This window comes from Elephantulus edwardii, unplaced genomic scaffold (genome assembly GCF_000299155.1).
Source record: "Elephantulus edwardii isolate Elephantulus edwardi_28Jun2011 unplaced genomic scaffold, EleEdw1.0 scaffold00002, whole genome shotgun sequence".
Taxonomy (NCBI): Eukaryota; Metazoa; Chordata; class Mammalia; order Macroscelidea; family Macroscelididae; genus Elephantulus; species Elephantulus edwardii.
The window spans coordinates 13,270,272-13,293,495 of NW_006399752.1; the positions used below are offsets into that span (position 1 = coordinate 13,270,272).

The following is a 23,224-nucleotide window of genomic DNA, read 5'->3' on the forward strand; positions in this document are numbered from 1 at the left end:
TCTGGGATTGTAGTTGCAGCTCCTTGCCAGTAGGCCACCAGAGCTCCCCCAATTCCAATTATTGTATTTGTGCACATGTGCACACTCACCTCTTTTCTCCTATGAAATGTTTCTTGCTATATTTATTACAGTGTTTTTCTTTTATTATGAAATACTCTTCTAAATGAGATATACTTTTCAGTGGTGTTATGATATTAATGTTTTAAGCATGTACCATTAGTTTTGCCATTATTAAACCTGTTAGACAAACATGCAGTTGTGGTTCAATGAAAATATTTTAACATTGCATACTTTGAAATGAATTTACTTAATTACTAATGAGTTAGGTTTTAACCTCCTACTATGGAGTTGATTTCAGCTCATGGTGACCCTCCATTTCTGAGGCTGTAACCCTTTACAAGAGGAAATGACCTCCTCTTTGTTCTGCAGAGAAGCTGGTGGATTTGAACAGTTGACCTTGAAATTAGCAGCCCAACACAAATGCATTATTCTACTAGGGTTCCTTGGTTTGAATTTTAGTGGGACAATATTTATATATTGAAAATAGCGTAAGCTATTTCAAAAACTATTTTTACTTTTGTAAAACAAGCAGGTAGAATTGTGTTTTATCTACCTGCTGCTTGAGATTACTTAAAAATTTTAATAGGAAAGTTCTTGTTCATCATATTATGTATTGTTAATACAAAATGAAACTGTAAAATTGCATGAAATTGTTCAATTGACTAAACTACCCCACTTAGTGTTCATAATTTTAGAAGAATGTAAATGTTTCTTAATATATTTTAAAATAGTTTATGTAAAAAAAACCCTTCAGTTATTGTCCTGCTGGGAAATAATTGCCAGTTTTAGGGATGGTTGTGATCACTGAGATAAGCCCTGGTGGTTCACTGCAGTACATACTAATAGCAACTTTGTCACATGAGAGTGCTAGGAATTGGAATCAAAGTAGAGGCTTACAGTAACAGCATCTTTGGGGTTGGTAATTCTGAGTCAGCATTTTGAGATAGTGGGTTCAACACCGTAACATAGTGGCTGGAAAAGTAGGCTTGAACCAAAGACTGTAAGGACGGTGTAGAACTGAGACAGTGTTCTATTTTGATATGCATGGGGACACTGAGTTGGAAATTACTTGACAGCACTTATACAAAATGAAGACGCACTGAAGTGTTTTGTCTTTTTTCTCATTTTTTAAAATAAATGATACAAACAACTTGGAGGCCTTGTCTTTTTTTATTTTACAGTTTGTTTTGTTTTTAATCCTTATAGAACACTTTCTAAAAGTTACAGTGATGGATTGATCATCTTATAATGGTATATATATTTAGGTGCTATTTAGAAGCAAGGCTGGTGAGGATATATCTCACCTCATTTGAGCATGTTGTTAAGAGGGGCCAGCTTTAGAAAAAGACATCTTGCTTGGAAAGGTAAAGGGTCAGAGAAAGAGAGGAAAACTCTTAATAAGGTGAATTAACACAGTGACTGTGACTTGAGGATATCAGAGATGGTGAAAATGACACAGATCTGTAGTTCATAGCGTCACTTTGAGTCATAGTTGACTCAGTGGCAGCTAACAACAATAATATTTGAGAAACTTAAAGCTTGACAAATAAAGTGATTTTACCTAAGATAAAAAAGTCCAGTGAAAGGTAGTTCTGATATTATAAGTAATGTCTTCTATGTATTCAAAGAATATAGAATTTTTCTTTTACTGGATCTAAAAATATTAATGAATCAAAAATACTAGTACACAATACCTTTATATTTACCTTATATTTATATTTACTTTATATTATTTATATATGTAGACTTTATATAAAAAGCTAATCCATAATGTCTTGTCTTTTTTAAAATTTATTTTAATTGGAAGCAGGAGTGGCATCCACTTTCTAAACCACATGCCTCTGGAAACTCTATGAACTTTGATAAATGTTGGTAGTTGTAGAGGGGCTACAACAATAACTGACATTTTAATGCAGATTTATAGAGAACTTGGATTTCCATTCATTCATTGTTGCACATTTTCCTCCCTACCCATTCCCAGTTTGCTTTTCTCTTTGAAAAAAAAAAGTACTTTAATTGTTGCACAGTTCCTCCCACCTCACCTCATCCACTTTCCTTTGCAGCTCTTGTTCTGGACTGTTGTCATGTAAATAATACCTAATCATATATTCCTTTTAAACAGTTCTTTCCCTCATCTGTTTCAATGCAGCAGTATACCTTATCTATCCCATCTTTTCTTAGTTTCCCCGCAACTGCCATGTCCTTCTGTTTTATAACAGTGGCATTATGCAGTATTTGTCCTTTTGTGACTGAGATATTTCACTCAGTTTAATATCCTTCAGGTACACCTATAATATTTTGTATTTTGTATAGTATGATATTTTTTGAGTTCCTTGTTTTTTAGTGCTACATATTATTCCGTTGTGTGACTATACCACAGCGTTTCTACCCATTCGTTTGCTGATGGGCACTTGGGTTGTTTCAATCTCTTTGCTATTGTGAACAGTGCAGCAGTAAACATGGGTGTGGGTGTGCATGGATCTGGTTGGATGGCGGTTCTGATTTCTTTAGGGTATATTCTCAGTAGTAGAATTGCTGGATCAAATGGTATTGCTGTTTACAAATTTTTGAGAAAGCACCATACTGCCTTGCATAGTGATTGCACCATTTTACACTCTCCCCAACAGTAAATAAGGGTTCCAGTTTGTCCACAACCTCACCATCATTTATTGTTTGCTGCTCTGTTGAACTTTGCTACTGTTCCTAGGATGAGATGATATCTCATAGTTGTTTTGATTTACATCTCTCTTAGAGCTAGAAATTTTGAACATTACTTCATGTGTTTGTTCACCATCTGAATATCTTCTTTAATAAAGTCTGTTCATATCCTGTGCCCATTTTGCAAATGGGCTATTTACCTTTATCTTGTGTGGTCATAATGTCTTTTCATCGAAATTCTGACAAGCATAAGACAGTGTGTACTTTACTAGCTCCTCTTTTAGAAAATATATAGATATAATTGTTGTTAAGTACCATCAAGTTGCCTATCACTCATGACGATCCTGTGTAGTAGCTCTGAAGCCTTCTCAGTCCTGAGCCAGTCTTACTGACTCCAATACACCTGCCTCCATTGTCCTAGTTACTGTATCAATCCATCTCATCCAGGGTATTCCTCTCTGCATTGTCCCTCCACCCTTTCAAGGTTGGTGTCCTCCAAGAATTGGTCTCTCCTGGCCATATGCCCAAACTATGTGTGATAGTGCTTAAAAATACTAGCTTCCAAGGAGAAACTTGGTTTCACTCTAAGACAGGATTGTTTGTTTTCTTGGTGGTCCATGATATTTTCAAGACTCTTCTCCAGCACAACAACTCAAAGACATCAATTATTCTCCTGTCTTCTTTAGTTATTATCCAGCTCTCTGATGCATAACAAGTAATTGCAAAGACTGGCCTGGATGAGGCACACTTTATTCTCTAGACTGACATTGTTGCTTCTCAGTACTCTGGAGAGGTCCCTGACAGCACATATACTTAATGCAGTTCACCTTTTGATTTCCAGATTGCTGGTACCAAGAATGTTGATTGAGAAGCTGAGCAAGCTGTAACTGTTAACATCCTCAATCTCTTCTCCATCCATCATGGTGCTGCCAGTTGGCCAAGTGGTGAGAATCTTAATCCTCTTGATGTTGACTTAAATCCATATTGAAGACTACAGTCCTTTTCTTTCTACAGCAAGCGCTTGAGGTCTGCCTCAGTTTCAGCAAGCAAGGTTGTGTCATCTGAATAGTGTTAGTGTAGGTTGTTGATGACCCTGCCTCCAATCCTGATGCCACATTCCTCCTCATAAAGCCCAGTATAGATGATGGAATTACCAATTGATGTATTTCAACAAACAGATACTGCCCTCACCTAGTTGTGCCAAGAAATCTGGAGGGCAACTACTTGGCCAACTGACTGAAAGAGAGCTATATTTATTCCCATTCAAAAAAAAAGGTGAACTGACAGATTGTGGAAATTATCGAACAGAATCATTAATATCACACAGTAGCAAAATCCTGCTGCAAATCATCCAGAAATGACTAGAACAGTACATTGGCAGAGAACTACCAGAAATACAAGCTAGGTTTAGAAGAGGTTGTGGCACGAGAGACATTATTGCCAGTGTCAGATGGATCTTGACAGAAAGCAAAGAGTACCATAGGAATATATATGTGCTTCATTGACTATGCAAAGGCTTTTGACTATGTAGATCACAACAAATTTTGGCTAACCTTGAGGAAAATGGGAATCCCAGAACACTTGATTGTGCTTATGTGAAACCTGTACTTAGACCAGGAAGCAGTTCTCAGAACAGATCAAGGAAACCCTGCACGGCTCAAAACCAGGAAAGGAATGTGTCCAGGATGAATCCTGTCTCCATACCTTTTCAGTCTCTATGCAGAACATATTATTAGGGAAGCAGGGCCTGATGAGGAGGAATGTGGCATCAGGATTGGAGGTAGGCTCATCAACAACCTACATTATGTAGTTAACACAGCCCTGCTTGCTGAAACTGAAGAAGACCTGAAGCGCTTGCTACAGAAGGTCAAGAACTGTAGTCTTCATTATGGATTGAAGCTTAACATTAACAAGACTAAGATTTTCACCACTGGGCCAATTGGCAGCACTATGATGGATAGAGAAGAGTTGAAGTTGTTAATAATTACAGCTTGCTCGCCTCAACAGTCAATACTCTTGGTACCAGCAGTCAGGAAATCAAAAGACGAAATGTTGGAGGAGAGTCTTGAACACATCATAATCTGCCAAGAAAACAAATAAGTTTGTCTTGGATAGAGTGAAACCGAGTTTCTCCTTGGAGGTTAGGATTTTGGAGCTCTAGCTTATGTACTTTGGGCATGTGGCGAGGGGAAACTAGTCCTTGGAGAATGACATCATGCTTGGAAGGGTGGAGGAACAGCATGGGAGAGGAAGACTTAGATGAGATGGATTGACACTATAATGAGGATGATGAGGGTAGGTGTGTTGTAGTCAGTGAGACTGGCTTAAAATAGGGCAGCCTTCAAAGCTCTTGTACATAGCGTTTATGAGTGACTGGAGACTTGACAGCACATAACAGCAATGATTATTATGTGGGAGGAGATTGCCCATCCTCCCGTAGAGCAGCTGGTGAATTTGAACCACAAGCCTTTAGGATTGTAGTGCAAATTCCGAGCAAAATACTATCTTCCCTGCTTCTCCCTAAAACCCCTATAAAAAGAAACTGCCCTTAACTGCTGGGGCCATTTTTATCTTCTCTGCCCGAGGCCAGTCAGTTGGCATCCCTCTCAGACCATGCAATAAAGGCTTGTTTGTTTCTTGGTGTGTGGGGAGATTATAGATAGGGTGACATTTGTCCAAAACGAAATCTCAGAGGCAGGGAGGGGCAGAAAAGGACAAGTGGAAATAGGGAGCCTAGGAAGGGGGAGGACAAGTGCTGTTCCATCTATGGGCTTCTAACCAGTGTCACAAAACAAAATGTGTAAAAATTGTTGGATAGAAAGTTTAATTCGCTCTGTAAACTGTCACTCAGACTACAATTAAAAGTTTAAAAAAATAAAAAAAAAGATTGTAGTGCAGCTTCTTAGCACTAGACGACTAGAGCTCCCTTACATAAGATGGGAGCACTATTATATAGGGGATGTTCTGTTATTTGGAACTAAGTTTGGAGACATCTCAATGGAATAATTAAAATAAAAAAAATAAAATAAAGACCTATATCTGGAATATTCTAGGTCAAGAAATCAAACATGCTTGGAGATGGGGAAAATGAGATAGTGTGTAAGACTATAGCTTTTAATTTGTGAACAGAAAAGTATTAATTTGATTTTTAGTGGATATTACTAGGAATTTAAGAGAGATCAGTTTTTAAGGACAGGAATTATAAAAGGAAATTTCAAAATTATGTACAGTATATTGATGAAAGGTGTTTGAGAGTCTTAGGGCCTAGAGTTTTTGCTTGTACAAAATTTCTTACGTCAAGAACATTAATGTACATTTTTGTGTATCATTGAGTTTGAACTGACCCATAGCTGACTGACCCTCCAGTAGGTTTTTAGAGACAATAAATCACATGGAAGGAGATTACCCATCTTTCTCTTGCAGAGCAGCTGGTGGATTTGAACTGCTTGCCTTTGTGTTGGCAGTGCAGTTCCTTACTACCAAGCCACCAGAGCTCCCAAATGTACATTAACTTCTATGTATAAGGCCCCTTCATCTGATAATCAGGATAGCTTGAGTAAGCCAGAGAGGTCCACATGAAAAAGTCCTTTCTGTTAAGCCAAGTGATCTCTTTTAAAGTTCCTTAGCAACTCATTTATAGTAAAACATTTGTAATTTTGAATATTTTAAACTCGTAATTTAATATTTCTCAGGTGGGACATTTTTTTTTCAGGTTGTGCTAAGCTAAAGCTTTGCTAAGCAAATTTAAGAATACAGAAAGCATTATTACATCATGACAGGAGTTCAGAATGAAGGCTGCATAGTGGAGTGGACTTGGGGGGAGGGATTGTATAACAAGCAAAGAATTTTTCTTTTACTTTTCAGAGAGAAGAGTGAATTGGGTTGGGAAGGAGAAAAATGCAACAATGAATGAATGGAAATCCAAAGTCTCTGTAAATGTTCATTAAATTTAAAAAATTTTTTAAAAGCCAACCAAAAACCCCCAAAAAGCATTACATGAAATTTTAGTATTTGACATTGACTGTGGCTGGTAGTGAGCTTTGGTGACTTAGTGGTAAGGAATTATGCCTGCCAACGCACAGACATGTGGTTTGAACCTATCAGCTGCTCTGTGGGAGAAAGATGGGCAATCTCCTTCCATGTAAATTATTGCCCTCTCAAAACCCACTGGAGGACCAGCTCTGAGTCAGTTCTAACTTGATGGTACACAATAACAACATGGTCAGTATTACGTGCATAGATAGAAAATAATCCAGATGAAATTCAACTAGTTTCTCCAAAAAAAAAAAAAAAAAAAAAAAAAAAAGAAGAAAGGATTAGCTTCATTAGAAAAATATATGGCTTACTCAGTTATTCTTACTTTTTTTTTAATTATGCAGGTAATATATGCTCTGAACACTAAAAATGATGAACATGAGTCTGCAATGCAAGCCCTCAAAGATGATCATGAAGAAGAAATCCAACAAATTCTTGCAGAAACAAGAGAAAAAATACTGCAGTATAAAAGCAAAGTAACAGAAGAGCTAGACCTTAGGAGAAAAATACAAACTTTAGAAGCTTCGCTAGAAGATCACCTAAAAATGAAACAGCAGGCTTTGACAGAATTTGAAGCTTATAAGCACAGAGTGGAGGACATGCAGCTTTGTGCAGAAGCCCAACATGTCCAGCGCGTTGTAACCATGTCAAGAGAAGTTGAAGAGATTAGAAGGAAATTTGAGGAAAAATTAAGGAGCTTTGGACAACTCCAAATACAGTTTGAAAAAGATAAAAGATCAGCCTTGGAAGATCTGCGAACTGCTCACAGAAGAGAGATCCAAGAGTTGTTGAAGTCCCAACAGGATCATAGTGCTTCTATAAATAAAGGGCAGGAGAAGGCTGAGGAGCTACACAGAATGGAGGTGGAAGCTTTAAACAAAACACTTGAAGAGCTAAGACATGAACGGAAAAAACTAATTGAGGAGTATGAAGGCAAGTTGAATAAAGCTCAGTCCTTTTACGAACATGAGCTTGATACTTTGAAAAGGTCACAGCTTTTTACTGCAGAAAGCCTACAAGCTAGCAAAGAAAAGGAAGCTGACCTTAGAAAAGAATTACAGGGGCAAGAAGCTGCTTTACGAAAAACCATAGGAAAATTAAAGACAGAATTACAGAAGGTACAAGATGAAGCTGGAAGTCTTCGTGACAAATGCCAAAAACTACAAATGTCCCTTGCTACAGCAGAGAACAGTGTTCAGGTAAGTAAAAAATGTGGCATGTACACATAATAGGGTTTTTTTCCTTTACATGTGTTAATTTTGTAAACTTAAGAATAGTGTGGCTGATTTAAAGTCAGCTTATTTTTGTTTAGACTGCTTTAAGAATTTTTGTTTTCCTTTTTTTTGCATTGGCTTTTGTGCGATAATCAATGAAAGAATAATTTTTTTTTATGACCGTAGTCATTGTTTCATACTAGAATGTCAGATAATAATACCACAAAAGAGAAATTTAGAATCTTGCTGTTTGTTTATAAAAAGGTTTCATGAAAATAACGTGGTTTGTTCCATAAGTGATTTGAAAAATTTAAAATTATGGTTTTTTCTTTCGCATCATTAAAAACTGTACATCAGTTGCTGTTTAGATGTTGAACAGAAATTAAGATTGTGTTATAAAGCTGAATTAGAGATAGAGCGTAAGTCTGGAGAAGAGCCAAAATTTATCTATAAATTTTGCTTTATTGACATGATAAAATAACACTTCTGGTTTTAATATCCATGCAGAATTTGAATAAATTAGAAAGATAATCTTTCATCATTAGTTAGAAATTTAAAACTAGGTAAGTTAAGTAGTTGTTGTTATGTGCCATCGAGTTGCTTGAGACTCATAGTTAAGTAGTATGTTAACTAATTTCCACGTATTTATACGTTATCTGTTTTCCTTGTGCTATAAATTCATAGTATCTCTTTGTAGTTAAAAAAGGTATTTTCTATCATTTTGATATTTTTAGAAGTTTTAAGGCTTGTTTTGTGACTTCATGGTCTCTATCTTCGAGGACGCTTCTTTGTGTGTCTCCAAAAAAACGTATACTGTTCTGATGAGTACAAGGCTCTGTGTATGTTCGTTAGATCTGATTTATATATAGTATACAACTACCTTATGTCCATACTGATCGTCTTTCTGGAAATTCTGTCCAATAAAATAAAAATAAAAAATAAAATAAAATAAAAAAGTGGTGCTTTTAAGCATCTTACTATTTTAAAATTGTTTTCTTGCTATTTTAAATATATGCTTTATGCATTCTGGTGTGTTGATGTTGGGTACATACATATATATGATTGCTGTATTTCATTGTTGAAGACTTCAGTACTTTACCTTCTATAGCAAATGCTTCAGCGTCAGGATGGATGATGAAGAGATTAAGAGTGTTCACAGCTTCAGTTTGCTTGGCTCCACAGTTAACACTCTTGGCACCAGCAGTCAGGAAATCAAAAAGCGTACGCAATGGGAAAGTCTGCTGTTAGGGACCTCTCTAAGGTACTCAGGAGCAACAGTGTCTCTCTGGAGACTAAGGTGCGCCTGATACAGGCCATAGTATTTGCAATCGCTTGTTATGCATCAGAGAGTTGGACAATGACTAGGGAGGACAGAAGGAGAGTGGATGCTTTTGAGCTGTGGTGCTGGAGAAGGGTACTGAATGTACCATGGACTGCCAGGAAAACAATCAGATTCATCTTGGAGAGGATTAAACCAAGCTACTCCTTGGAGGCAAGGATTCTGGGGCTTTGTCTGACATACTTTGGACATGTTGCCAGGAGGGACGGGTCCTTGGAGACGGACATCATGTTTGGGAGGGTGGAGGGACAGCGCAGGAGGGGAGGACCCTCTATGAGATGGATTGATACAGTGACTGGGTTAATCGGGATGGGTGTGTCAGAGGTGGTGCGGTTGGCGCAGGATAGAGCAGGGTTTAGGGCTGTTGTGCATAGGGTCGCTGTGAGTCGGAAACAACTCGACGGCACATAACAACAACAACAACAACAGCAAATCTTCTAGTCCTTCTCAGTTTCTGTCATCTGCATAACATAGGTTTTTCAAGAGTCTTCCTCCAATTCTGATCCATATTCTTTTTTTCCTCCTTAAAGTCCAGCTTCCTGAATGATCTGTTCACTATATAGTTGGAAAAGGTATAGAGAACAGATATATCCATGATGAACTCCTTTCTTGATTTTGAACCGTGTACTATTCCCTGCTTTGTCCAGACAACAGCTTCTTCATCTAGGTCTAGGTTTCACATGAGCACAAGTGTTCCGAGATTCCCGTTCTTTTCTGTGTTAGCCAGTTTGTTGTGATTCACAGAGTCAAGTGCCTTTGCATAGTTGACAAAACATAGATAGACATCCTTCTGGTCTGCTCTGCTTTCAGCTAAGATCCATTTGACCTTGGCAGTGATAATCCTTAATGCCATGAACTCTTCTAAACTCTGCTTGTATTTTTGGCAGTTCTCTGTCAATGTACTGTTCTAGCCATTTTTTAAAAATAATCTTCAGCAAGATTTTGCTTGCATGTGATACTAATGATTTTGTTCAGTAATTTCCACATTCAGTGCTATAGATTTATTTATTCATTTATTGGTTTGTATTCTTGAGTTGGAACCAACTCATAGCTCACCTCCCGTGGGTTTTCAGAGGCTGTAAATTGCAAGAGCAAATTTATAAACTGTAAATCCCAAGCAGCAGCTCATGGAGTCAAATCATGTGCTTTTGGGTTGGATGTTTAACTCCTTACCACTGACTATAAAGCTATATGTTGTTATGTGCTGTTGAGTCAGAAGTGACCTATAACTTACCCTCCAGTGGGTTTTCAGAGAGAGTAAATCACATGGGAGGAGATTGTCCATCTGTCTTCCTCAGAACAGCTGGTGGTTTTGAACTGCATGCCTTTGGGATTGCAGTACAGTACAGCTCCTTACCACTAGGCCATGAGAGGTTTATGTTGTTGTTATGTACTGTTGAGTCATAACCGACTCATAGCTGACCCTCCAGTGGGTTTTCAGAGACAGTTAATCCACAGGAGGAGATTGCCCATCCTACTCCTGTGGATCAAATGGTGGATTTGAACTATGTGCCTTTGAGATTGTAGTGCAGCATCTTGCCACTGAGCTCCCTCCAGAACTGTATATCTGTATATGTAAATGTGTGTATTTCTTTTCATTGCCTTTTTATGTGGTTTCTGTGGAGAAGTCAGCATTTACTTTTATTGAAAGTGATACCAGATGATATCCACTTCTGTTGAATTGACTGACTTGTGTTGAAGATCTTTTATTTGTTTTGTTCCTTTACTGATTGCAAGATTCTTGTCTTTGACCTTCAGGAGTTTTAGTATGTGTTTTGGTGAAGAACTCTTTAAATTCATTCAGACTGCTCAGCTTTATTGTTGTATCCTTCCATCACCATTTCCAGTTGTATTTTGCTCTTTAATTTCAGTATTTCTGTTTGTTTCATTGTTTCCCATCCCCTTATTAAGATTTTAGTGTTTTACGAACTCCATTACTTTTTCACCTGTGTAATCTTTGAGCTCTTCATACATATTAAAATTTTTTAAAGTTCTCTATTTTTTTCTATTATATTTTATTAAAATCCGTTCAGCTTCTTCATGCTGCTCTTGAATTGGGTCATTTATCCTAGCTTTCTTGCATGCTGCCAGGTTTTGGTTTAACCTGAAGCATTTGAATGATTGTTGAGAGTATTCTGGATTTCAAATTTTTCTCATCCCTCAAATTGGTTTCTTTGTGGGCTTCTTTTGTCAGCTACTTTGTCACACATATATTTTGTGGTTCTCACATCTGAAATCATTTTCAGTTTTTAACATTTGCATTCTTAAGTCCTTGCTGGCTTTTTCTAGTAATTATTGTAGAGAAATTGAACCACACTATTCTCACTTTACTTTATTGGACCATTGGAATATCAAGGTGTCTTGTCTTTGATCTGTGTTTTCTGGCATCTCTACTTGCAGTGCCCAGACTGTGATCTGGCAGTGTATAAAGTTCAGGTGCCACTGTAAATCTCATGCAGCTCTCTTGAAGTGCACCGAAACACCTTCTCCTGGGTCTGCTTTCTTAGCATCCTACCTGCAGTACCTTAACTGGGGCTTCTTGTTAATATGTACTGTTGAGTTAAACTGACATATCGCTGACTGTCAGGTGGCTTTTCATAGGCAGTAGGAGAAGATTGCACATTGTGTAGCAGCTGGTGGATTAAAATCTTGTCTTTGGGTTGACATCACAACCCCTTTACCATTAAGCCAAAACAGTGTGGTGGACATTGGAAATTGGACTGCCACTCATTTGAAGAGTCTCCATCAAAAACATAACAGCACAAACTTCATTCTTAAGAGATATGTCTACACTCTTCCACACCTTCTGTCATTCTAACACCAGTTATCTCTCCCTGACACTCACGATGGTAATTCCTTGTAATGGCAGAAATCTCAGACAGTACCCACTATTATCCTTTCTGAGGAAGTACCATGTTACAATTACATTGTAAACATTCAGGATACCAGTTTTTAATTCAAGACAGCCTCCTCTAAACTGTACTGACAGGTGGGCATTTCTCTGACCTTTATCCTTATGACTTCAGACTCTGCCTGGGCAAGTGTTAAAAAACTCTCTTAGTCCTGCCAGTTATGTGATAACCCCACTCCACTCAACTGTTGCTCTGTGCTTGGCACACCTAGGCATGTTCTGTCTCACACTGTTGTCTGGTGTTGTTGCTACCTCTTTACATCTTAGTTTTGGTCTCACACAGGAATCTCTGGCCCTAAGGATACATTGTACTCTCTTCTTTCTTAATGATAGTGAGATTTATCCTTTTTTTTTGCCTCTGAATTTGCTCAATTTAAGCCTGGCTGGATGACAAGTTTGACCAATCCTTACATTAGTGATGTTCTACAGATCTTGTTTGCATGTTCTTGCTCAAAGGTGTCATTTACTTACCTTATTTACTTTATTAGCAAGCTGACCAATCTCTTTGCTGTGCCGCAGACACCTAATATTTGCACAGTCCAACCCTGTCATATGTCTAGAAGAGCCATATTGAATATTTCACTGTAGCATGGGTGCTTGCTGGCTCTGGAACTCACTGCCTTCTCCACTAATGGACATGGTGCAAGATGACTTCACCCTGAGGAGAGTGTGGTGAAGGTGCTCTGAACGTCACTCCTTTGCAATCCGTAGGTTATCTTTGACTTAGTTCAGTGCTCCCTCTGACTCTCTAGTGTTTAACCTGGTGCCTAGAGTTCTAAGACTCTAAAGTTTTTTTAACATTTCTTCACAATCAGTTTTTGGAGTTCTGTCTTTATGTCACCTTTTATTCCACTTTCACCTGATGATTATGATTTCAATGAATTATTTAATTTATTGCATATTAATAATGACTATTTTATTTTTTTCTTAGGTTCTTCAAAAACAGCTTGATGAGTCTAAGGAGGGAGAAATGGCCTTATTAAGCAAACACAAAGAAGTGGAAAGTGAGCTAGCAGCTGCCAGAGAACGTTTACAACAGCAAGCTTCAGACCTTGTCCTTAAATCTAGTATGTCTAACCCCAGTTCTCAATATATTCTTTAGCTAAGGCCAATACTTAAATGTCAAGATGAAATTTATCCTTTTTGTATTTTTTTTAAATATTTTTTTTATTGGGAAAAACATATTGGGGGTACAAGGAGGTGAGGGTTGGGGGCAGAAGGGTGAGGATGGGCCAGGATGCAGTTGCAGAGCTCCACAGTTTGGTCGGTGGGGGGAGCAGGTGAAGGAAATGATGAGGGTCCAGTGGGGACCAGATGCTACAGAGGAATGACAAGCATTTTCCAATAGTAATTAAACCAACTGTCTTATTGATTTGGGAATTGGATGCCGACTCTCTGGCTTCTTCATGCTGAACAGGGGCGTAGATATAAAGGGGGGAAGGGAGGAGGCTTTATCACCTTACTGGTGGTCTTGGGTTAAAGCTGCTTGCCTTCTTGCTCCTGAGGTTCCGTGACGGTTCACCCCAAGCCGGGGTCCGAGGGCAGCCTGCCCCGGGCAGAGGGCCGCGACAGCTCACCCCGGGCAGGGGGCCGAGGGCAGCCCGCCCCGGGCAGAGGGCCGCGACGGCTCGCCCTGAGCTGGGGGCCTTTTTGTATTTTTAAATGACTTCGACTTTAAATATTTCAAAGGATTCTAATGTCTTTTTAATGAATTTTCATAACAAGAACTTAAGTGTTAATCTTAGTAATCTATTTTAATACAATACTTAAGAGTGGGCAGGTAAAATCAGTCACCAAGAGAAAATGAAGCACTGTGACAGACGTGGTCCTTTTAAATCAGAGAGTGAGGGTGTCTTGGTGGTGTAGTCCTTAGGGAGGTGCATTGGTAACTCAAAGGTGGTGCCTGTCGGGCAGTTCGAGTGCATCAGCAGCTCCATGGGAGAAAGATGGGAAGTCCGCTCCCCTGCGATTTATCGCCTAATGTGCTGAACAGTCAGATGTGAGTAGATTCTGACTCCATGGTAATGAGTTTGAGTTTAATATGTAAGTAGCAGCACTTTGTTTCAGCTCTTCATAAGAAGAACTGACTCTTATGTCTGTTGTGCATATTATAAATGAGTTACCTGTCCTGATGTGATTGATGTGCTTGTTTCTTATTCCTTGCTAGAGAAGATATGTGACCCTTGTGAGTTCTGAGGTCATATTTTGATGATGTTCTAGTATGCCAGAGGAAGGTATTTGATTGAGGATATCTTCTGAGTTTGATTGGCTCATCAGTGAATCTCAGCTTTACCTTTGCTGAAGTTATTAATTGTCCTTAAATGGATTCCAACTGCTAAAAACCCCGTATGGCTTCATATATGTATAGCTGGACTGCTCCTTAGGGTTTTCAAGGCTGTGACCTTTCGGGAGCAGGTTACTAGTCCTGTCTTCTGAGGCATTTCAGGTAAGTTGAGACTGCCAGACTTTGGCTCATAGTTGAATGCTTAACTCTTTGCACCACCTAGGGGAAACCACTCTTAGAGAAGTGCTTCCCAGACTCTAAACTGCATCTTCAAAGGACTTGTAAAGCTGTAGATAGATTCTAGGCCTTGTCTTATGATTGCCAGTGGGACTGGAGTAGGCTGAGAATTTGCATTTCTAGCTACAGTTTCCAGATGTTCCTGATGCATCTGATTGAGAAATCAAAATTTGTGAACCAGCATTGTAAAGCTATGCCCAGGTGCAATAGTAGCTTACATGTTAGACTACTAACCAGAGGTTGAAGAATGAGGCAGCTTCCTCCCTTCAAGATTTCCTGCTTTGGAAATCTGGTCACCATCTACTCATTCAAGACAGTGGATTTAAGCTTTTGACCCAAAATATTTTTTTCTTAAAGGTCTTTTCTCACACTAATAGCTCTTTATGCATCTCTTTTATTGCTCATCATCCTTCCTCCCTTTCTATTTAATTTTGTTATTTTCTTTCATAACCTTGTGGTCCATACCTGTCTCTTACTTATCAGGGATCTTGTCTAAAATTTAATTTCAAGTGTTTTTATTCCCTGCATACGTATGTCTGCCGCTTATAATCGCATTTGGGGGGAAAAAAGATAAGGAAAGACCTATTTATTTAATATGATTCCATAGTCATTAGTCAATTTATATATATATCTTAACCTTTTTGTTTTTACTTTTATATATACTCAGCCCTGAAAAGTTGCTTAGACACAACTACCCCACAACTGTTTCAGATTGCATTACAATCTTAAACAAAAACAAAACACAACAAAACCAATTGTTCTGGGTATAGGTTGCAACAGAATTTATATGAAAATGGATTATCTAATTTGAGGTTTTCTGCTGGTGTAAGAAATATTCTCAGTAAATTTCTTATTTTATATGATGAAGATATCAAAGAATTTTTTTGCTCATGTATACTATATTTATTTGTTAAGTGTAATCTTATCACTATGTAAAATTCTATTATATCACAGTGTAACATATTTTAAAAATTAAGGTATTTTTCCTTCTTGGGAATAGGTCATATTGGAATGCTTCAAGCAACTCAGATGTCTCAGGAGGTCACTATTAAAGATCTAGAATCAGAAAAATCAAGGGCCAATGAGAGGTTATCTCAGCTTGAAGAAGAAAGAGCTTTCCTGCAGAGCAAAACTCAGAGTTTGGATGAAGAGCAAAAGCAGCAGATTGTGGAGTTGCAGAAGGTAAAAGCAGTCAGTTTTTTGTTTTGGTTTTTTTTTTTTTGCCTAGTTTCCATTCCCGTTAAAAAAAGGAAGGGGAAAAAAAGAATCCATTTTCTGCCTTTTCAGATTTGGTACTATCCCCACTAGGAGTACCTTGATTTATTTTTTTTTCTTATAAAATGGTCACATTTATTAAAATAAATATATGACTTAAACTCACAGATAAAGATTTTGAGATTTTTTCCACCTTTTTTAAATTAATTTTTTTCTTAATAATTTTAATGAACATTTACAGAGATTTTGGATTTCCATTCATTCATTGCTACAAGGAGTACCTTTCTTATTCTAGTAGCCTTTGTTGTTGTCTTTAGGTTGAGGGCTAAAAAGTTAGAATAATACTGTGTATATGTTAAAAACATATTAATAGTTTATAATAGAAAAATTTAATATATATGAGTCTAGAAATGGAATAAACTTATTTCAGTGGAGTGTTTTGCATTCATGGTTAATCACATTTGTTATTACTGAAATATATTACTACTTATGTACCTAGAATGTTTTTATAGAATTGATGAGTTCTGGCAATATACCATCATGCTGACTTTGTAGATTAAACAAGTAAGATACGTCATTTGTAGAATAATTGCTGAATATTTATTCCAGTTTTTAAAAGGACTGCAGTAGCAAATGAAGTTTTGAATACCATTTCTCCTTCTCTCATGAACTAAGTGTATTGATGTATGTCTATCCTCTTGCCCTTTGCTCAACTCCCATTTACTGCTTAATAATCTGTCAACTCAGTTGCTGCCTCATTCACCTGAAATCCTAGTTTCTGAATTTACCTGGGAAATTCTATGAACTTTGATAAATGTCAGTAGTTACAGAAAGGCTTCAGGCCTATTGTTCATAGGGTCGCTATGAATTGTGCTAGATTCAACAGCAATCAACAACATCAATACCTTGAAAACCAGACCAAACTCAATGCTGTTGAGTCAGTTCTGACTCATGACCATCTATCATTGAGTTGTTGAGGCTGCAAATCCTTACAGGAGAAAATTGCTCATTGTTCTCCCATAGAGAGGCTGGTGGATTTGAACCACTGACTTTTTGATTGGCAGGGACAATACATAATACATTACACCACTCAGGCACCTTAATTGTGGTGCTCACAAGAAAGCACCACCATGGTGGTGGTGAAACATATATTCTAATCCTTTTCCACTCCTGTTTGCCACAAACTCCAGTAGGATCAAACACAACAGGACCAGTGCATGTTTCTAAACTAATTTGAGGAAGGATGAGCAGTCTCCTTTTGTGTGGTTTACTACCTCTGAAGCCCGCAGTAAAGTTAGCTGTGAGTTGTTTCCAACTCAACAGCAAGCAAGAACAGGAGCTCTGGTAAGGATATTTGGAGGCTTAGTGGTAAAGGATTGCACTGCCAATGCAAAAGTTTGCAGTTCAAATCCACCAGCTGTTCCACAGGAGAAGAAGGAATAATCTACTCCCGTGCAGTTTACTGTCTCTGAAAACCTGCTAGAAGGTCTGCTGTGACCCTCCAGTGGGTTCCAACTCAGCAGCACACAACAACTGCCCACTAATTCTCAAATGTCTCTGTTTTCAGGGTTCCTAATACCTCATGCTGGCATGAGTTTTTCTTTGAAACTCTTGCTTGCATTGTGCTGAACTTCTATCTTCTGTGCTCTTAGCATTGGTATTTGCCAGGGCTTTGAACTGAGGCTCATTCCATTTAAAGGCCCTGGTAATAATTTGCATTTGCACACCTAATCTCCTGAATCAGAATCTACATTTTAGCAGGATAAAGATTTTTTGGGTGATACTAATGTATACATAAGGTCTGAAAGAATCACCTTTGATCATGTAAGCTTATATCCACACTGCTTTGGTGGCATGCACTAGCGCCCAGCTTTCTATGCTTTATCGCCATGTTAACGACTTTTCGTCTTGCCACATTCTGGCAGGCAGTAAAATTTTTATGCAGGCAGGCTTTTGCCAACAGTCATAGGTTTGACATTTTTTCATCATTTGTTTCTCATCTTTGCTTTGCAAATGAGGATCAACACCCTTAAGGACTTCCTGTGAGAATCAATGAAGTATCACCTCATTCAGTTTTGACTGTCTTCCCTTGTGCTCTCACAGCACCGAGTGTTATACCTCCTTCACAGAATTTAGGACTAGTTTCCAGGGTCTTATGATTACTTTTTTAATCACTAGAATGTTGTTGTTGTTGTTGTTATGTGCCATCGAGTCGTTTGTGACTCATGGCGACCCTGTGTACAGAGAGAGCCCTAAATGCTATTTTATCCTGTGCCATCCTCGCCGTCTCAGGCACACTCATTCCCACCACTCCACTCACAGAATCTATCCATCTCATCGAGGGTCTTCCTCTCCTGCGCTGTCCCTCCATTCTGCCAAACATCATGTCCTTCTCCAAGGACCAGTCCCTCCTTGCCACATGTCCAAAGTATGTCAGATGAAGCTTCAGAGTCCTTGACTCCAAGGAGCATTCTGGCTTCACCCTCTCTAGGACAAACCTGATTGTTCTCCTAGAGTCCATGGTATATTCAACACTCTTCTCCAGCACCACAGTTCAAAGGCATCAATTCTCTTTTTATTAGCCCTATTCACTGTCCAACTCTCTGATGCATAGCACGTAATAGCGAAGACCATAGCCTGGTTCAGGCGCACCCTAGTCTCCAGCCTGATGTCGTTGCTCTTCAGTACTCTTGAGAAATCCCTCACAGCACTAGAATGTACATGCTTAAAATAAACAAAATTATTACTTAAGTTTTCACACATGTTCACATTGAGTTCTAACTTAACATTGTATTTTAGTCTATTGTTTTAAAAAGTTCATTTTGCCTATATGACTGTCTCACATTCTGAGAACAGCAATGCCATTATCCACAGGCTAAATCCCGTAGCACTGTGGTTGTTTAGGGTTACATATTTACTGAGTATGCACAATATTAGTAGCAGTAATGAGGAAAGCAGGTGCCTATTATTGGTCTTTATTTGTTTTAATTGTAGAAAGTAAGTGAAGCAAAGAAAACTCAGCAAGAATATTATGAAACAGAGCTTAAAAACATGCAAAATAGGTTGGAAGAGGAAGTGTCTCAATTAAATGAAGCTCATTCTAAGACTTTGGAAGAATTAGCTTGGAAGCACCATATAGCAATTGAGGCTATCCACAGCAATGCAATTAAGGATAAGAAAAAGCTGCAAATGGTGAGTACAATTGCAGTTTAGCTTTTCAGTATAAATTGGTAGGACTTTTGTAATGATCCAGTGTAACTTATAATGTAAAGCCAAGGTGTGGTTCAGTTTGTGTGTTGAGATTGTTGATATGGGATGTATATTGTTGAATTAATGTGAGAGACATTTTGCTTTCTATAAGCCGTAATAGAAACAGTCATAATAGAAACATTGTCTTTCATATTGACCCATCTGTTCATGAGACAACAATACTTCATTCCCTGTGAAAATGATTTATGGTTTGGGGTTTTGTTGTTGTTCCTCAATTACATAATCAGCTTCCTAACAGTCATAAATGAGAGACAAAATGGCACAAAAGCAAAGTGTCACATAGACTGAACTCTTTGCTCTCTTGCTGTTAATATTGGACTCCAAAGGCTAGTCTTCTAACAGATGAAGATCCATATTTATATTATTATTGTGATGATTGAGATAAAGTGTTAAATACCCAGACGTGTTTTAGCATCATATACCAAAATGCCAATCAAATAAACCTTTGCCATCATATTGAGTCTCTCAGTGACCCTCTATCAGGTTTCAAAGGCTGTAAATCTTTACTGAGAAGAGTGACCAACTTTCTCTCATGGGGCAACTGATAGATTTAGCAGTCCAATATGGAACTCCCTATACCAGCAGGTCCCCTTATTCTAGCATTATATAGTGATAAATAAATATTGTAAGTGGATATTTTTGTGTGCAGACAGTAAAAAAAGTATATATACATTTTTCTTTCTTTTAATTTAGCCATAACACTACTAGTGATTTAATTGCTATAAATATTTTACTGAACAGAACATGAAATTAAGGAGAGGTTCATTAACTTGTTCATGATAATAAGAATCAACCATACTCAGTTTTCAGATAGCAAATCCCAAGGTATTTAAACACCATTAATGTATTAATGTATAGTGAAATGTATTAATGATAGTTGTTATGTGTTGTGTCCTACCCTCAGTAGTACTTTATAGTTTTAAAAGAACTTTCTTAACCTCCTTAATTCTTGCAACTTGGAGAGTAGTATGATTCTTATTATATAAAGAGCTTTGGTGGTGCAGTGGTTAAAGACATGGTTGAACCCACCTAGCAGCTCTTCTGAAAAAAAAACCAACCCTGGTTATCTCTTTCTATAAAGCTTTCAGTCTAGAAGACTCCATGGGACAGTTCTACTCTGTCACATGGGTCCACTGTGAACTGAAAAACTACTCAGTGGCTCGTAACAACAGAACAGACGATGAAACTAAACCAATTTCTGTTGCTCTCAAGTTTATTCTGACTCTTAGCAACCCTACAAGGCAGGGTAGAACTCTCCATAGTTTCCAAGAGAGGTACATTTTATGAATGAAGACTGCTTCTCTTTTTCCAGTGGAGTGGCTGGTATATTTGAACCACTGACCTTTCTGTGAATGCTTAACCTTCATCCCACTAACAAGACTTCTTTGCAATATGGTCAGGAACCTAAGTTATTTACACAGAGCTGCAGACTTAATAAAGTGATGAGATGTGAATTGAAATCTACTTCAAACTTTATTTATTTTATAACACACTAGCTACACAATAAATTATTCAAGATATAAACTTTGAAAAAAATGAGGGACAAGACTTAATAAACTTTAAAAAAATATGTTTTAATACAAACTTGCTATTTTATGTTTATATAGCTACAGACAAAACTCAGTTACATTTCTCATGGTTGTAGTTGCAGTTTTCTCTGCACCAAGAGGTGTGTTTGTATATGTGTGTTTACCACTCTGTATATGTTACCATCAGGTGTTTAGTGTTTTAAGGAAAAGCATATAGTGGTAGCCATCTGCTCCTTATGTAATCTTTCTCATATTTGTTATTTTTCTTTTCCACATCCTTTTCACTTGAGCTTTGTATTCTCTTAAAGGAACAATGATTACATTGTTGGATTGCAGGTGTCCTGCCTTTGGCCTTTATTTTTCCTTATGTAAAGTTAAAAGTGCTGCTACTATCAAATCATCTTTCATTAGTATAATTTTTTTATTAAATTTTATTAATTTTAATGAACATTTACAGATATTTTGGATTTTCATTCACTCATTGTTGCACTATTTTCTATACCCTTCCCCAGTTTGTTCCTCTTCTTTTCCCCCTTGAAAGTCTGTTTTAATTGTCCCATTGCCACAGTGCTTGTCAAAGCCAGTTCTGATTAATCTCCTTTGTCAGTGTGTCCTTTGCCATTCCCTATCACTCCTCCCTGAGAGAGACTTCACCCTGATTCATAAGGAAAAGGGGTTGGCGTATTCTCTTAGCTACTTCCTGTTGAAAAGGGACGCTGTAGGTTTCAGGGTGAAGATCTTCTCCCACTACTCTAAAGGGCCCCTTTGGCAATAGGAAACATGTAGACAGACTATTGTGGAGATTGATTTTGGAATTTAGATGCACTGTTATAAATTGTGCTTAGCCATATATGTTCATATACTTGAAGATGTGTCATGGAACTGTTGCAGCCTAGAAGACACAAATTTAACAAGTTAAAATTACATGATTCAAAAATTAAAAGCAATAATATTCTGAGTAGAGGTTCTAACAGTGGCACAAATCAAGTTACAGAGGGAAGGTAGTTCTTAAAATAAAAGGCTTACTGACTAGCACTTTGTCTATTATAGTATAAAGGTTAGGAACCACAAGATGTAGGGGCTCAACTATGTCATTTATGGTTCTTAAGTCCTGGACAAAATTCCATCTACCACTGGGTTGTTTTACAGCTCAGAAGTCCGCATGCAAGGCAGAGGTGAAGTAAGGAACTGCTTATGAGGTTTTCCGTCCATTCCAACAACAAAGAAATAGTGAGAAGAGTTGGGACCTCAGAAGGCTTTAGGGCCAAATAATAGGCTCTTGTGTCCAGGAGAAAATGAATATACTTACCAGTAATGTTAATGCTAACCCACAGCTCTTCTGGGAGAATCTGAATCGTTGAAGCATTGTCTTTTGTTTCCAGCTGGGAGCTGGGGCCTGTCAGTCCTGTCAGGCACGAGGACCTCATGTGGGCCACCCTTGGCCATGTATCCTTCAGAGCCACACTTAAAGCAAGTGTGTGGGAGCTTCCTCTCTACTCCCTTGCCTATCTGTGGCTCTCGTCTGTGACACTGTCTCCTAAAGTGGCCCAGCTTTCCACAGTGGAAGCAATTCTGACCTCCTTTATTATCTTAAGGTGGCATTGTTTATGAATAAGACTTTTTTCCTGACACAGGCTCTAAACTAGCAGCAATAGCTGCCTCAATAATTTTGGCCATTCTCTGGTCTTTTTTATCTTCCCTCTAGATCTTGGTTGTTAAAAGAGGGAAAAATTTAAACAAATATATAACAAATAATTTTGAACAATATAATCGTTTAAGTTTAAGGCTAGAAATATTAACAATATGGTAATTTCCAGTCCAGAGATGTTCTGATGTGCTGTTCCAGTCATTTTTTGGATAATCTTCAGTAGAATCTTGCTTGCATGTGAAATCAATGATATTGTTCTGTAGTTTTCACACTCTGTTGGGTCACCCTTCTTTGGAATGGGAAAAAATATAGATCTCTTCCAGTCAGTTGGCCAAGTGGTTATTTTCCGGATTTCTTGGAACAACTTAGTGAGCACATCCAGGGCAGCATCTGTTAGCTAAAATACATCAGTTGGTATACCATCTATTCAGGTATACCACCTGGATTTCAGAATCATCTCAGGAACAGGTTTGAGGCCTTAAACACTAGATGAGTTGTGGGAGGATGTCAAATGTATCATCCAGGAAGAGTACAAATGGTCATTACAAAGACAGAAGAGGAAGCAAAGACCAAAGTGAAGATTACACTGGAGTGTAGAGAAGCCAAAACACAAGAAAGAATTCAAGATACTAAAGAGCCAAACAGAAGATTCCAAAAGGCAGCACGGAATGACAAAGCAAGATATTACAATAAAATGTGCAAGGAGCTAGAGTTGGAAAATCGAAAGGGCCGAACTCGGTCAGCATTTCTTATGCTCAATGAACTGAAGAACAAATTCAAAGCTAGAGTTGCTATAATCAAGGATCATTTAGGCAGAATATTAA

The 23,224-nt window shown here is 37.9% G+C and overlaps 1 protein-coding gene across 3 annotated transcripts in view; it reads left to right on the forward strand.

The window, feature by feature from the left end:
- The window catches only part of FAM184A (family with sequence similarity 184, member A), a 223,162-nt gene that overhangs the window by 84,489 nt on the left and 115,449 nt on the right, over positions 1–23,224 (forward strand). For 2 of the 3 annotated variants that reach the window (XM_006878994.1, XM_006878995.1), the window contains exons 1-4: positions 7,299–7,952; positions 13,149–13,284; positions 15,739–15,920; positions 18,948–19,145. In XM_006878994.1, the coding sequence (XP_006879056.1) occupies positions 7,299–7,952; positions 13,149–13,284; positions 15,739–15,920; positions 18,948–19,145 (1,170 nt within the window). Of the gene's footprint in view, positions 1–7,097; positions 7,953–13,148; positions 13,285–15,738; positions 15,921–18,947; positions 19,146–23,224 lie in introns of those variants that run through there. The other variant, XM_006878993.1, reaches the window with a different exon arrangement.